Raw genomic sequence first — 13761 nt, 5'->3', positions numbered from 1 at the left:
ACCCGCATACACACATACATAAATACACACGCACACATACATAAATACATCTGCACACGCCCTGTGTATACCTGCAAGTAAAATGTAGGACTGATATCACCAGGAATTTCTTTTATTAATGAGTATTCAACACTTCAATAGACTTCGGGTAGGATAGTTGAGGCAAAAACCTTAAGTAATTCAAGAGGCTGTTGGATGGGGCGTTGTGGGGACGACGGGTTATGACCTCAGGGCAGATGAGTTATGCTAAACAGCCATCTTTAACTGCAGTTATCTTGTAACTATACAAACAAAAAACCTGAAATGTACAATATTCTTATCACAGACCATACTTTATTAATCAAAGTGCTTTTTTCTCATGTGTACACTGACATACAGTAATACCTTCACATACAGTACGTAGGTAGTCCATTTAACGCAGCCACTTTCACAATACAGTTTACCAGCTATTCACTATTTTTAATAACACACACATAATTCAAAATGTACACTGCTGATGAAAGCATTAAAGGGTTATTTCTTCACAGCTCAACTAAAAATATATCACAATATTTAATAAATAGTGCTCAATAATCCAGGCTCTTTGAGGGATTTCGCATAAACATCTACATCAACCTTCTATATTTAGTGTAGCACATCTCGAACTCACAAGTCCACCATTCGGTAATAGTTTCCACACCCATTGCAAGCCAGAAGTGAGCCTGTGACTGGTGCACTGTCCTTGGTGGAAATGGAGCTTTGGGCGGGGTGATATAGTCCAAGCTCTTCCATGTCGGCATATCCAAGCAGTAGATGATTCAGGAGAGAGAGTGAGAGAGAAAGAGAGATATAGAAAGACAGACCGATGTGGTAGATAGAGAGAAACTATTTCCGCTGGTTGGAGATTCTAGGGCTAGGGGGCATAATCTAAAAATTAGAGCCAGACCTTTCAGGAGTGAAATTGGGAAACACTTCTACACACAAAGGGTGGTAGAAGTTTGGAACTCTCTTCCGCAAACGGCAATCGATGCTACTTCAATTGTTAATTTTAAATCGGAGATTGATAGATTTTTGTTAACCAAAGGTATTAAGGGATATGAGCCAAAGGCGGGTATATGGAGTTAGGTCACAGATCAGCCATGATCTCATTGAATGGCGGAACGGGCTCAAGGGGCTGAATGGCCTACTCCTGTTCCTATGCAGAGGATTTAAGAGAGAGACAGATTGAGCGGCAGAGGATTTAAGAGAGAGCTACGTTTTGGAGCGATGGCCAAAGTCAAATAAGTAGGTGTCGAGGAGGCTTTAAAGGCAAAGAGGGAAGTACACAAGGTTTAGGGAGAGAGTTCCAGAGATGACCCTATGATTGCCAAGTGAGGAATACCAGGAGGTGGGGTTGCACAGAGTGTGAGGAACAAAGCAAAATTTTGCCACCAGTAGCCCTTTTAAAATTCTCACCAAAAACTTTCATCCATTCTCTCTCAATTGTCTCTTGCACCCATTTGTATTATCAACTTCGACTGTCTCTCCCCGCTAACTTACTCAGAAAGTCTATCAGCCCCTGGGTGAAACAGATCAGTCCGCTTTCTCCTCTTAATCCCGCTTTCCCCCTCTTAATCCTGGGACACACCAGTTCCTTTCCAAAGAACCCTTTGCCAAAGTGAACAATTTGTCTGGATCATTTGGTCAATCACCCTCGTAACCTCGCAATCTTCAGTTAATCACCTTGAACGCCCAATCAACCATGATTGGTTGAATGGTATGGAGTTCATTGGTGGACAACCTTATTCCCCCCCCCCGCCCAACCCAACCCAACCCAACTTTCTCAGCAGTACTGACAGCTGGCCTCGCACACAAAATGGCAAAATATGTTATTTGGATGGATTTGTTTTGCTGCTGCTGTCGCTGTCGTTCATTCAGCTTACAGTCACCATTGGATTCAGTGTTACTTTGTAGTTCGCTAGTTTAGGTAATATCTATGCATATGGTAGCCTAGTGGTTATGGTACTGGACTACTAAGCCAGAGGTTCACGAACTCAAATCCCACCATGGCAAGTTGTGAAAATAAATTTGGTAATTTGTGGGCTGCTACCAGTCCTCAGATCCCTGAAGATAGCAGGCCAGGTAGATAAGATGGTTAAGGCGGCATACGGAATGCTTGTCTTTATTAGCCGTGGCATAGAATACAAGAGCAGGGGGGTTATGCTTCAACTGTATAAAACACTAGTTAGGCCTCAGCTAGAGTACTGCGTGCAGTTCTGGTCACCACATTACAGGAAAGATGTGATTGCACTAGAGAGGGTACAGAGGAGATTTACAAGGATGTTGCTGGGAGTAGAGAATCTTAGCTATGAGAAAAGATTGGATCGGCTGGGTCTGTTTTCTTTGGAACAGAGGAGGCAGAGGGGAGACCTTATTGAGGTGTATAAAATTCTGAGGGGCCTAGATAAAGTGGATCGAAAGGACCTATTTCCATCCAGATAACAGCAGCAGCTTACCTTCAGCGACTGGTGCACAAGGACACCCAGGTCTTGTTGCACTTCCCCTTCTCCCAATCTATTGCCGTTCAGATAATAATCTGTCTTCCTGTTTTTGCCACCAAAGTGGATAACCTCGCATTTATCCACATTATACTGCATCTGCTATGCATCTGCCCAATTACCCAACCTGTCCAAATCATACTGGAGTTTCTCTGCATCCTCCTCACAGCACACACACGCCCACCCAGCTTTGTGTTGTCTGCAAACTTGGAGATATTACATCTAGTTCCCTCATCTAGATCATTAATATATATTGTGAATAGCTGGGGTCCTAGCACCGATCCCTGCAATGGATGGGAACTTCCTGTTAAGTTTGTGTTAAAGTGGTACTCACTATTTAGAGTGAACTGCTTTTCATTATCTCGTGCCTGGAGTGGCAGATAGCCAGGAGAGTGATCAACTCATCAAGGAATTTAATCAGAAACCGTAAGAACACATCAGGAGTAACTCATGCGAGCTCCCACTTGAGTTTACTGCCAGGTAATCCGCCTCAGGGGACCATTTTTGTCCAGTCCTGCAGGCATTGGATATTGCTCCAACGCACTGCCAACTCCCTGGAGCCCTGCCCGAGCATGAGCCTAGACAGGAAGTGTTGGCAAGCTCTTCGGCCACAGGGTGGAAAAATAATCACAACTCTCTGTGCCTGCTCCGGTCCCCGCCTACTGACCGCACTTTCCGGCTGGACTCACTTGAGAGCGATCAAAAGCGGGGGCCTTGGCTGACTACCTTCCTTCTCTGCCATCCCCCTAACCTCCCCTAATCTGTGGACATGAAAGCAAACCATGGTGGCTATCATATAGTACACTGACAATCGGGACTCCGTGTATTTGAGGTGTGGCGGCCTTTGGGCTGGAGAATCAACAAAGTTGATATAGTCACTGCATGTTTATCAAGTGGAAACAATCAACACTGTTGTGATACTCTATTTGTGTACAAGATAATGCTACTTTATATATTGAAACAGAAAAACTGACATCAATAGTTTTTAAATCACAATCCTGATGCAAGTAAATATGCTGTCCTTGGATTATTCTGTGAAATGCCACAAGGATGTTCAAGATTTCCCTTTCTCCAGTGAAAAGTCACTTGCCTTAACTATACAGGCCGAAATGAGCATGGTTGGGGAGTCAACCTCCTCCTTAGGCTTGTTGAAGTTGCTGCCGCTGGACTTACTCCTGCTGTTATCTGCGGTCGGTGCTATCGGCAGGTTCCTGGCTACACTCGAGCCCACCAAGCAGCAGCAGAGCAACTTAAAGAAGGCCCCTCGCATCTCCCTGCTGGACAAGGTGTAAATGATGGGGTTCAGGGCCGAGTTCAGCACAGCCAGGGCAATGCACCAGTCCGCGTTGTAGAGGATCTCGCACTGCTTGGGGCTGCAAGCAACGTCGAGCATCAGGAAGATAAAGAGCGGCGACCAGCAGGCTATAAAGACACCCAGGACGATCATGACCGTGCGCAGGAGAGCCATGGCCCTCTCCGACTGGTTGCTTTTGGCGTTCTTCCGCGTCTTAATCTTGCGGCTGCTGCTGTTGACGAGCCGGTAAATGCGGACGTACAGGATCACGATGGAGAACAAGATGACGGTCAAGATGGTGATGCAAAAGGCGACGTAGCTTTTGGCGTAGAGCGGCAGGACCGTGGAGCAAGACCTGAGGCTGCCGATGCAGTTCCATCCAATAATGGGCAAGATCCCCAGAAGGACGGAAATCATCCAGCAAGCCCCCAAGAGCAGGAAGAGCCTGTACTGTTTCTTGGAGTCGTAGGGTCTCATCTTCACCATGGTCATGTGCCTCTCAATGGCGATAGCCAATAAGCTGAAGGTTGAGGCACACAAGGCAACAAACATACTGCCCTCTCTGATGAACCATAGGTTTGGTGTTAGGGACAGGGTCCGGTTACCAGACATAAGGATGTTGATTACATACGCCACACCGGCCAAGAGATCCGAAAGGGCAAGATTCCCGATAAAGTAGTACATCCGCGTGTGAAACTTCTTGTTTTTCCAAATAGCCACGAGGACCATCACATTCTCAATGACGATCAATATACAAACCAGTACAATTATTACAACTTTGGCGTTGACTGAACCATTCTCTGTCCTTTTGTCCAACTTTCCTGAATAGTTATAATGCCTGTTGATGATATCATTCACGGGGAAAATACTGACCAAAGCCATATCTACCACCGTGTTGGTGGACATGTTCCAAAGAAGCTTCCCTTCCTTGTGTCTACTGTGTGTACTGACGCATTTCAAGCTTCAGAGGGCGCCGTCAACACATTGCATCGACTGGTCCATTTCACTGTCACGCCCTGTCCATGGTGGGCTTGGCTATCGTGCAGTGTTTCAGCCGCAGTCCTTCAATTGATGTTTCTGCCCTGAGGAAAACATTTATAATCGGATTTAGACAAAGTTAGATTTCTGTAATGACAGACGCTCAATATTTCAGTGATCAAAAATAAAAGGGATCCTGGCTACTAGTAATCCGAGGTTTAAATTACACAGAGTTGATTGCGCTCCTGTTAATAAAGACTTGAAAGATTTGCATTTATTTGGAGCCTTTCACAATCTCAGGACGTCCTAAAGCGCTTTACAGCCAACAAAGTACTTTTTGAAGTGGATTCACTGTTGTAATGTAGGAAACGCGGCGGCCAATTTGTGCACAGCAAGCTCCCACAAACAGCAATGTGATAATGACCAGATAATCTGTTTCTGTGATGTTGATTGAGGGATAAATATTGGTCCAGGACACCGGGGAGAACTCCCCCTGCTCTTCTTCAAAATAGTGCCGTGGGATCTTTTACGTCCACCCGAGGGGGCAGACGGGGGCCTCGGTTTAATGTCTCACCTGAAAGGCGTTAAAAATCATCCAAGGTTGAGTCCTTCAGGCTTCCCCAGGCTTTTGAACTGAGACAAGTACCACGCGGTACAATTATGAGTTCGTCGGAAGGGTTATCAGATTGTTTTGCGCGTCTCAGACCATTCTAACACAAATTTCTGATTCTGAAACAAAATGCTGGCAATACACAGCAGCTCCATCGCACCTGAAAAGAGTAAGATGGGTTTGCCTTTCGGGTATAGACCTTTTGTTGGAACCGAGCTCTGATGAAGGGGCTACGCTCGAAGCGGTAATCTGTCTTTACACGTTAAAGATGCTAACTGGCCTGCTGTGGATTTTCAGGAGTTTCAAATTTCAGATTTTTTTTTGTCTCAACTGATGTTTGACAGCTACTTCCCAACACTAGTAATCTCCCAAATTATACCTTTTTGAAAAGTCTAGATATGTGCTCCACAAACAAAAATAGAGTACTTAAGGTCAACATTATATGAAGATGTTGGTGTGTGGGCCAAGATAATCTTCAGTGAATATGATAACACTCCTAGCTGTGTCTATGTGCAATTGAGTAATCCCCCAAAAATGTACGGGACAGTAATCCAAATAAAGACTTTAATTCAAAAAGAAAATACTGCAGATGCTGGAAATCTGAAATAAAAACAGAAAATGCTGGAGATACTCAGCAGGTCAGGCAGCATCTGTGAAGAGAGAAACAGAGTTAACGTTTCAGGTTGATGACCGTCATCGACCTGAAACGTTAACTCTGTTTCTCTCTTCACAGATGCTGCCTGACCTGCTGAGTATCTCCAGCATTTTCTGTTTTTATTAAAGACTTTAATTGGTCATTTATACTCCATAGCTCGCGTCAATGCAAAGTGGTGTGACACCTAAACCACACGCAGCCAAGTGTAATATGCAATGTTGAAGAGGTTTTCACAGGGCATCCCAACGAAGATTTGACCGCATTAGCATGCCGAACTCCCTGCCAACTTTACAATTTAACCGGCATTTGGATGAGGGTGAGCAGAGCTACACACACACACACACACACACACACACACACACACACACACACCTGACTCTCTTCTCCCCTGGCCGCAGAGCAACACGGAGCTGGCAGTATAACTGAAGTCTGTTCAGCGATCTCAAGCTGGTATAGCTCCAGTCTATCCACAATAGTCTGTCCACAATTTTTACACTTTACTGTTCAATTAAATCAGTCAATGTTTGATAAATTAATAATTAATAATACAACTAATATGTTACAATTTTACGTATTTCCATTTCCTACATTACAACAGTGACTACATTTCAAAAGTACTTCGTTGGCTGTAAAGCGCTTTGGGACGTCCTGAGGTCGTGAAAGGCGCTATATAAATGCAAGTTCTTTCTTTCGTTTAATTCCCAGTTGTTTGGAGCATCGGGAAAGGGGAGACGGAGCAGAATAAAACCAACAAGTTAGCTTGTTGCTTTGGTTGTTACTTCCATCCGATTCTGAATCAATCGGATTTTCACGCTGGCAAATTTCTCACAGTCTGGAAATAACATCATCTTACAGAAGATCTACCTAACCCCTAACCGTTGTATTGGAAATCTATTTCGAAGTTTCAGTGGGGATTAAGAGCACAGTTTGGGAAAAGTGACACAGTGTTGCAGGCAGACCCAAGGTAAATCGCGGTTTATACAGAAAGCCACCCCGCCTATTACTGAGACAAAAAACTGCCACTTCCAAAAGAAATTCACGTGTAACCAATATCCTCTGCTATTAACGCTTGAATCAGGCTTGTAAACCCACAGAATGATCTGTCCCATTTATTTAACATTTTAACTAAGAAACTGATCTTACGGTACCATCATAAAACAGACATGTAAATTTAACTTGGCATCACATAAAGGGTTAGGGACCTTTGGTACTTCCACCCCTTTGGGGGCTGATGAACCCTCTTGAGGGCCAATTCCCCGATCAAGCACACTTGACAAGGAGAGGCACTCACAAGCTGGTCTGGAACTCATGAATCCACTTTACTCACTCATGAACCTGACTTTAAATGAATAACTGGAAAGTTAGAGGCTCCCGATCAGCGCTCCTCACTGGTCTCACCAGGCATGCCCTCCTGCCTCTCTCCTCACTTTCTCTGTCTCACTTCTTGTCTCTGTCTCCTTGTGGTTTACTGCTTTTTTTGTTTACTCTTCCTCTTTTCCTCTCTGCCTTCCTCTGTGTGTCTCTTTCTCTCTCTGTCTCTGTGGATGTATATCTTTCTCTGTTTCTGTATCTGTGTTGCTGTCTCTTTATCACTAAATATATATCTTTCTGTTTCTATTTTCTGTCTCTATCCATTACTGTATGTGTGTGTCTCGTTCTGTTTCTGTGTGCGTCTCTCTCTCTGTCCATTGCTGTGTGTATATCTCTGTTTGTGTGTGTGTCTCACTCAGTGTGTGTCTCTCCCTCTGTTTCTGTCTCTCTCACTCAGTGTGTCTCTCCCTCTGTTTCTGTGTCTCTCTCACTCAGTGTGTGTCTCTCCCTCGGTTTCTGTCTCTCTCACTCAGTGTGTCTCTCCCTCTGTTTCTGTGTCTCTCTCACTCAGTGTGTCTCTCCCTCGGTTTCTGTCTCTCTCACTCAGTGTGTCTCTCCCTCTGTTTCTGTGTCTCTCTCACTCTGTGTCTCTCCCTCTGTTTCTGTGGCTCTCTCACTCAGTGTGTGTCTCTCCCTCTGTTTCTGTCTCTCTCACTCAGTGTGTCTCTCCCTCTGTTTCTGTCTCTCTCACTCAGTGTGTGTCTCTCCCTCTGTTTCTGTGTCTCTCTCACTCAGTGTATGTCTCTCCCTCTGTTTCTGTCTCTCTCACTCAGTGTGTCTCTCCCTCTGTTTCTGTCTCTCTCACTCAGTGTGTGTCTCTCCCTCTGTTTCTGTGTCTCTCTCACTCAGTGTGTGTCTCTCCCTCGGTTTCTGTCTCTCTCACTCAGTGTGTCTCTCCCTCTGTTTCTGTGTCTCTCTCACTCAGTGTGTCTCTCCCTCGGTTTCTGTCTCTCTCACTCAGTGTGTCTCTCCCTCTGTTTCTGTGTCTCTCTCACTCAGTGTGTCTCTCCCTCTGTTTCTGTCTCTCTCACTCAGTGTGTCTCTCCCTCTGTTTCTGTGTCTCTCTCACTCAGTGTGTCTCTCCCTCTGTTTCTGTCTCTCTCACTCAGTGTGTCTCTCCCTCTGTTTCTGTCTCTCTCACTCAGTGTGTCTCTCCCTCTGTTTCTGTCTCTCTCACTCAGTGTGTCTCTCCCTCTGTTTCTGTGTCTCTCTCACTCAGTGTGTGTCTCTCCCTCGGTTTCTGTCTCTCTCACTCAGTGTGTCTCTCCCTCTGTTTCTGTGTCTCTCTCACTCAGTGTGTCTCTCCCTCGGTTTCTGTCTCTCTCACTCAGTGTGTCTCTCCCTCTGTTTCTGTGTCTCTCTCACTCAGTGTGTCTCTCCCTCTGTTTCTGTCTCTCTCACTCAGTGTGTCTCTCCCTCTGTTTCTGTGTCTCTCTCACTCAGTGTGTCTCTCCCTCTGTTTCTGTCTCTCTCACTCAGTGTGTCTCTCCCTCTGTTTCTGTCTCTCTCACTCAGTGTGTCTCTCCCTCTGTTTCTGTCTCTCTCACTCAGTGTGTCTCTCCCTCTGTTTCTGTCTCTCTCACTCAGTGTGTCTCTCCCTCTGTTTCTGTCTCTCTCACTCAGTGTGTCTCTCCCTCTGTTTCTGTCTCTCTCACTCAGTGTGTCTCTCCCTCTGTTTCTGTCTCTCTCACTCAGTGTGTCTCTCCCTCTGTTTCTGTCTCTCTCACTCAGTGTGTCTCTCCCTCTGTTTCTGTCTCTCTCACTCAGTGTGTCTCTCCCTCTGTTTCTGTCTCTCTCACTCAGTGTGTCTCTCCCTCTGTTTCTGTCTCTCTCACTCAGTGTGTCTCTCCCTCTGTTTCTGTCTCTCTCACTCAGTGTGTCTCTCCCTCTGTTTCTGTCTCTCTCACTCAGTGTGTCTCTCCCTCTGTTTCTGTGTCTCTCTCACTCAGTGTGTCTCTCCCTCTGTTTCTGTCTCTCTCACTCAGTGTGTCTCTCCCTCTGTTTCTGTCTCTCTCACTCAGTGTGTCTCTCCCTCTGTTTCTGTCTCTCTCACTCAGTGTGTGTCTCTCCCTCTGTTTCTGTCTCTCTCTCACTCAGTGTGTCTCTCCCTCTGTTTCTGTCTCTCTCACTCAGTGTGTCTCTCCCTCTGTTTCTGTCTCTCTCACTCAGTGTGTGTCTCTCCCTCTGTTTCTGTCTCTCTCTCACTCAGTGTGTCTCTCCCTCTGTTTCTGTCTCTCTCACTCAGTGTGTCTCTCCCTCTGTTTCTGTCTCTCTCTCACTCAGTGTGTCTCTCCCTCTGTTTCTGTCTCTCTCACTCAGTGTGTCTCTCCCTCTGTTTCTGTCTCTCTCACTCAGTGTGTGTCTCTCCCTCTGTTTCTGTCTCTCTCACTCAGTGTGTCTCTCCCTCTGTTTCTGTCTCTCTCACTCAGTGTGTCTCTCCCTCTGTTTCTGTGTCTCTCTCACTCAGTGTGTGTCTCTCCCTCTGTTTCTGTGTCTCTCTCACTCAGTGTGTGTCTCTCCCTCTGTTTCTGTGTCTCTCTCACTCAGTGTGTGTCTCTCCCTCTGTTTCTGTGTCTCTCTCACTCAGTGTGTGTCTCTCCCTCTGTTTCTGTGTCTCTCTCACTCAGTGTGTCTCTCCCTCTGTTTCTGTCTCTCTCACTCAGTGTGTGTCTCTCCCTCTGTTTCTGTCTCTCTCACTCAGTGTGTCTCTCCCTCTGTTTCTGTCTCTCTCACTCAGTGTGTCTCTCCCTCTGTTTCTGTCTCTCTCACTCAGTGTGTGTCTCTCCCTCTGTTTCTGTGTCTCTCTCACTCAGTGTGTCTCCCCCTCTGTTTCTGTGTCTCTCTCACTCAGTGTGTCTCTCCCTCTGTTTCTGTCTCTCTCACTCAGTGTGTCTCTCCCTCTGTTTCTGTCTCTCTCACTCAGTGTGTGTCTCTCCCTCTGTTTCTGTCTCTCTCACTCAGTGTGTGTCTCTCCCTCTGTTTCTGTCTCTCTCACTCAGTGTGTCTCTCCCTCTGTTTCTGTCTCTCTCACTCAGTGTGTCTCTCCCTCTGTTTCTGTCTCTCTCACTCAGTGTGTGTCTCTCCCTCTGTTTCTGTCTCTCTCACTCAGTGTGTCTCTCCCTCTGTTTCTGTCTCTCTCACTCAGTGTGTCTCTCCCTCTGTTTCTGTCTCTCTCACTCAGTGTGTCTCTCCCTCTGTTTCTGTGTCTCTCTCACTCAGTGTGTCTCTCCCTCTGTTTCTGTGTCTCACTCAGTGTGTGTCTCTCCCTCGGTTTCTGTCTCTCTCACTCACTGTGTGTCTCTCCCTGTTTCTTTATCTATATTAATCTGTCCACAGACAGCAATTATATTGCCATATGCATCTATTAGATGACTAACATGTATGTAAATATTATGCTGAAATGCTACACAACCTCCATAATGATTACATGATTTACACCAGCACTTCTAACATCCCAACTCTTAAACTAGTAGCCAGCTAAATTTAAACTTAAATACATTACAACAGCCAGAAAATTAATCTCACGACGTTCTGCTGAACTTTCAGAAGCACTTGAATAAAGTTCCAGAAACATTGCACGCACCTTCAATACTTCCAGAGGCGACAGGCTGCTCCTTACAACTGGTATCACTGCAAGTCACACACACACTTCAGACAGCTTGGAGCCAGCAGTTAAAAATCTGCCTTTTATAGTTACGTTCCAGTAAAGAGAAGATGTGAGCTCTTCTCAGTGCAGTAACTATTGTGTTCTGCACTCCGCGTCAACATTTAACACCTCCCTTGATTTGAGCACTTTCCCGTCTATGGGAAGCTGGGCTGCAGTGAATTTTTTAAAGAGTGCTCGTCAGTCCCTCTTTTGTCTGTGTGCTTCTGGGGGAGGCGGGACATTAAGCTGCTTATCAGCTCCACCAACCAAACTACAGCCCGACCATGCAATTTGAGGCCAAGTTGTTCACTAATGACTGTATTGATCCGGTGCCAAGGAAAGTGACTTTCACCCATGGTAATATTTAGCACACGTTATTTTTCGATGTGAATGTTTTTTCTTCCAGCAGAAACTCAAGCTAGCTGCACCTCCAGCATAAATTGTCAGATGAAAACGTGCTTTGCACTTTGAATCTACAGCCCCCTGGACTCTGGGGCACCTATTCCTGTGCATGGTTGCCCATTTCTGTCTCTCTATCCACAGGCCAGTCAGCTTGGCTCAGCTAGCAGATACACACTCCAAGTCCGAAGGTTTCAGCTCCGTCTTTCGAATGAGATGTTAAACCAAGGCCTCGTCTGCTCTCTCAGATGGATGTAAAAGATCCCACGGCACTATTTCGAAGAAGAGCAGGGGAGTCCTGGCAAATATTTATCCCTCAATCAACATAACAAAAACAGATTATCTGGTCATTATCACATTGCTGGTTGTGGGAGCTTGCTGTGCGCAAATTAGCTGCCATGTTTCCTACATTACAACAGTGACTCCACTTCAAAAAGTACTTCATTGGCTGTAAAGCGTTTGGGACGTCTGGTGGTCGTGAAAGGCGCTGTAGAAATGCAAGTCTTTCTTTCTCCCCTCCAGGACTTGCCCACATAATCTAGGCTGACAATCCAGTCCAGTGCTGAGGGACGTTCGGAAGGGACGGACTTTTCGGCGCGATCTTAAATAGAAGCTCCGTCTGTCTGCTCCAGTGATTCAGATCGATACCAAAACTCCTGTGGGGCTATTTGAAGAACCGCAGGGGGTTCCCTCTCCGTGTCCTGACCGACATTGTACCCTCAAAACACCACTATCAAAACCAGATGAACTGACTGTTCATCTCATTGCTGCTTGAGCGACTCCACTGGCACAGACTGGCCGCCATGTCTGCTTCCATAGAACAGTGACTCCAGTTCAAAGGGAATCAAGTTGCATGAGGTGTTAAGACATTTTGACCCATTAACAACAACATCTTGTATTTATACAGCGCCTTTAAAGTAGTAATATGTGTGTTCTCCTCCCACCTGTGGTGGCGCTGTCACAGCAGATAAATGGTTGGGTGTTCTCGGTTAAGTTTAGCTCTCTTTGTTCGGAACTTTCCAGAACTTCCTTTTCCCTTCGAATAAAGCACTTCATGTTTGAATCTCTGGGTTCTGAGACCTAAATTGTGTCTAGGTAGAAAGGTACTGACACAATAAGTGGCGACGAGGATCGGATGAATCTGCGTTGTGGGAACTTTCTTGTTTTCGACTGCAAAACACTCGGAACAGAGATTGCAGCATCACATTAATGTTATGGCAGTGAGTAAACAGAAATTTTAATTTGAAACGTGAGATGGCTACTATATTAGGAAACATCGGTGATTTTGATGAAAATGTGGAGCAATGGAGCGCATATATGGAACGTTTTGACTATTTTGTATTGGTGAATGTGGTGGCAAACGAAAAGGTCGTGCCTACCTTTTTGAGTGTAATGGGGCCGAAGACATTCAATTTACTTTGCAGCCTCGTGCAGCCAGATAACCAGGAATTAAAACATATAAGCAACTAGTGGAAATTCTTGGAGCACATTTTTCACCAAAACCTCTGGTTATTGCTGAGAGATTTAGATTTCACAAACGGAATCAAGAGGAGGGGGAATCAGTGACGATGTTTATTGCTGCTTTAAAAAGGTTATCAGAACACTGCGAGTTCAAGGAGGTGCTGAAGGACACCATTAGAGACAGACTCGTGTGTGGTCTGCAAAATGCAGCCACACAGAAGCGCCTTCTTACTGAGGACAACCTTACTCTTGAAAAGGCCATTGAGGTTAGTGTCTCCATGGAGATGGCAGAAAAGGAGGCTCACCAGTTGAGTTCAACAGGGAGAGTTCACAAGGTGTCGTCTGAGCCTAAAGGTGCGCGGAACGGCACATGTTACCGTTGTGGGAAAACGGGCCATCACGCTAATGACTGCTGGTGTACGGAGCTGGAATGCCGAAATTGTGGCAAAAAGGGTCACATTGAACGCGCCTGTAGAGGTAAAAAAAGAACAGACAGAGCTGGGAAGCATGGAAGCAAAATGTCTGTATTTGGACAAGAGAGGAAAAAGAGTGTTCATTCAGTGCAGTATGATGGAACAAGCAAAACAGAGGGGAGCGACACCTCTGAGGAGGAAGAGGTGCACATACTAACAGTTGCAGGTGATTCAAATGGCTACTGGGTGTCACCACTGGTGGAGGGACAATCAGTGCGGATGGAGGTGGACACAGGCGCGGCTGTGTCCCTTGTTTCAGACACTGTCTGCAACAAAATGCTAAAGCATCATACCCTTCAGCCAACAAACATTGTGCTAAAGACGTATACCGGCAAACCTGTGGCCATGAGAGGCGCCA

At 45.8% G+C, this 13761-nt stretch overlaps 1 protein-coding gene across 1 annotated transcript; it reads right to left on the bottom strand.

Annotated features, from left to right (window-relative positions):
• Positions 1–313: 313 nt before the first annotated feature.
• Positions 314–11270, bottom strand: LOC147108060 (sphingosine 1-phosphate receptor 3-like). Its single transcript, XM_086004512.1, has 2 exons — positions 11008–11270; positions 314–4892 (listed from the first exon to the last, which is right to left on the bottom strand). The coding sequence occupies exon 2, from the start codon at positions 4714–4716 to the stop codon at positions 3571–3573; it is 1146 nt and encodes a 381-aa protein (XP_085860638.1). The 5' UTR covers positions 4717–4892; positions 11008–11270; the 3' UTR covers positions 314–3570.
• Positions 11271–13761: the final 2491 nt, after the last annotated feature.

The sequence above is a fragment of the Somniosus microcephalus genome, chromosome 13 (genome assembly GCF_052327205.1).
Source record: "Somniosus microcephalus isolate GS21.2 chromosome 13, FLI_Smic_1.0, whole genome shotgun sequence".
In the NCBI taxonomy this organism is placed as follows: Eukaryota; Metazoa; Chordata; class Chondrichthyes; order Squaliformes; family Somniosidae; genus Somniosus; species Somniosus microcephalus.
This window is presented reverse-complemented; position numbering and strand designations above follow the sequence as displayed.

Coding starts and splice junctions, on each gene's coding strand:
- LOC147108060 (XM_086004512.1), bottom strand. CDS start 4,716: ATGTCCACCAACACGGTGGTAGATATGGCTTTGGTCAGTATTTTCCCC.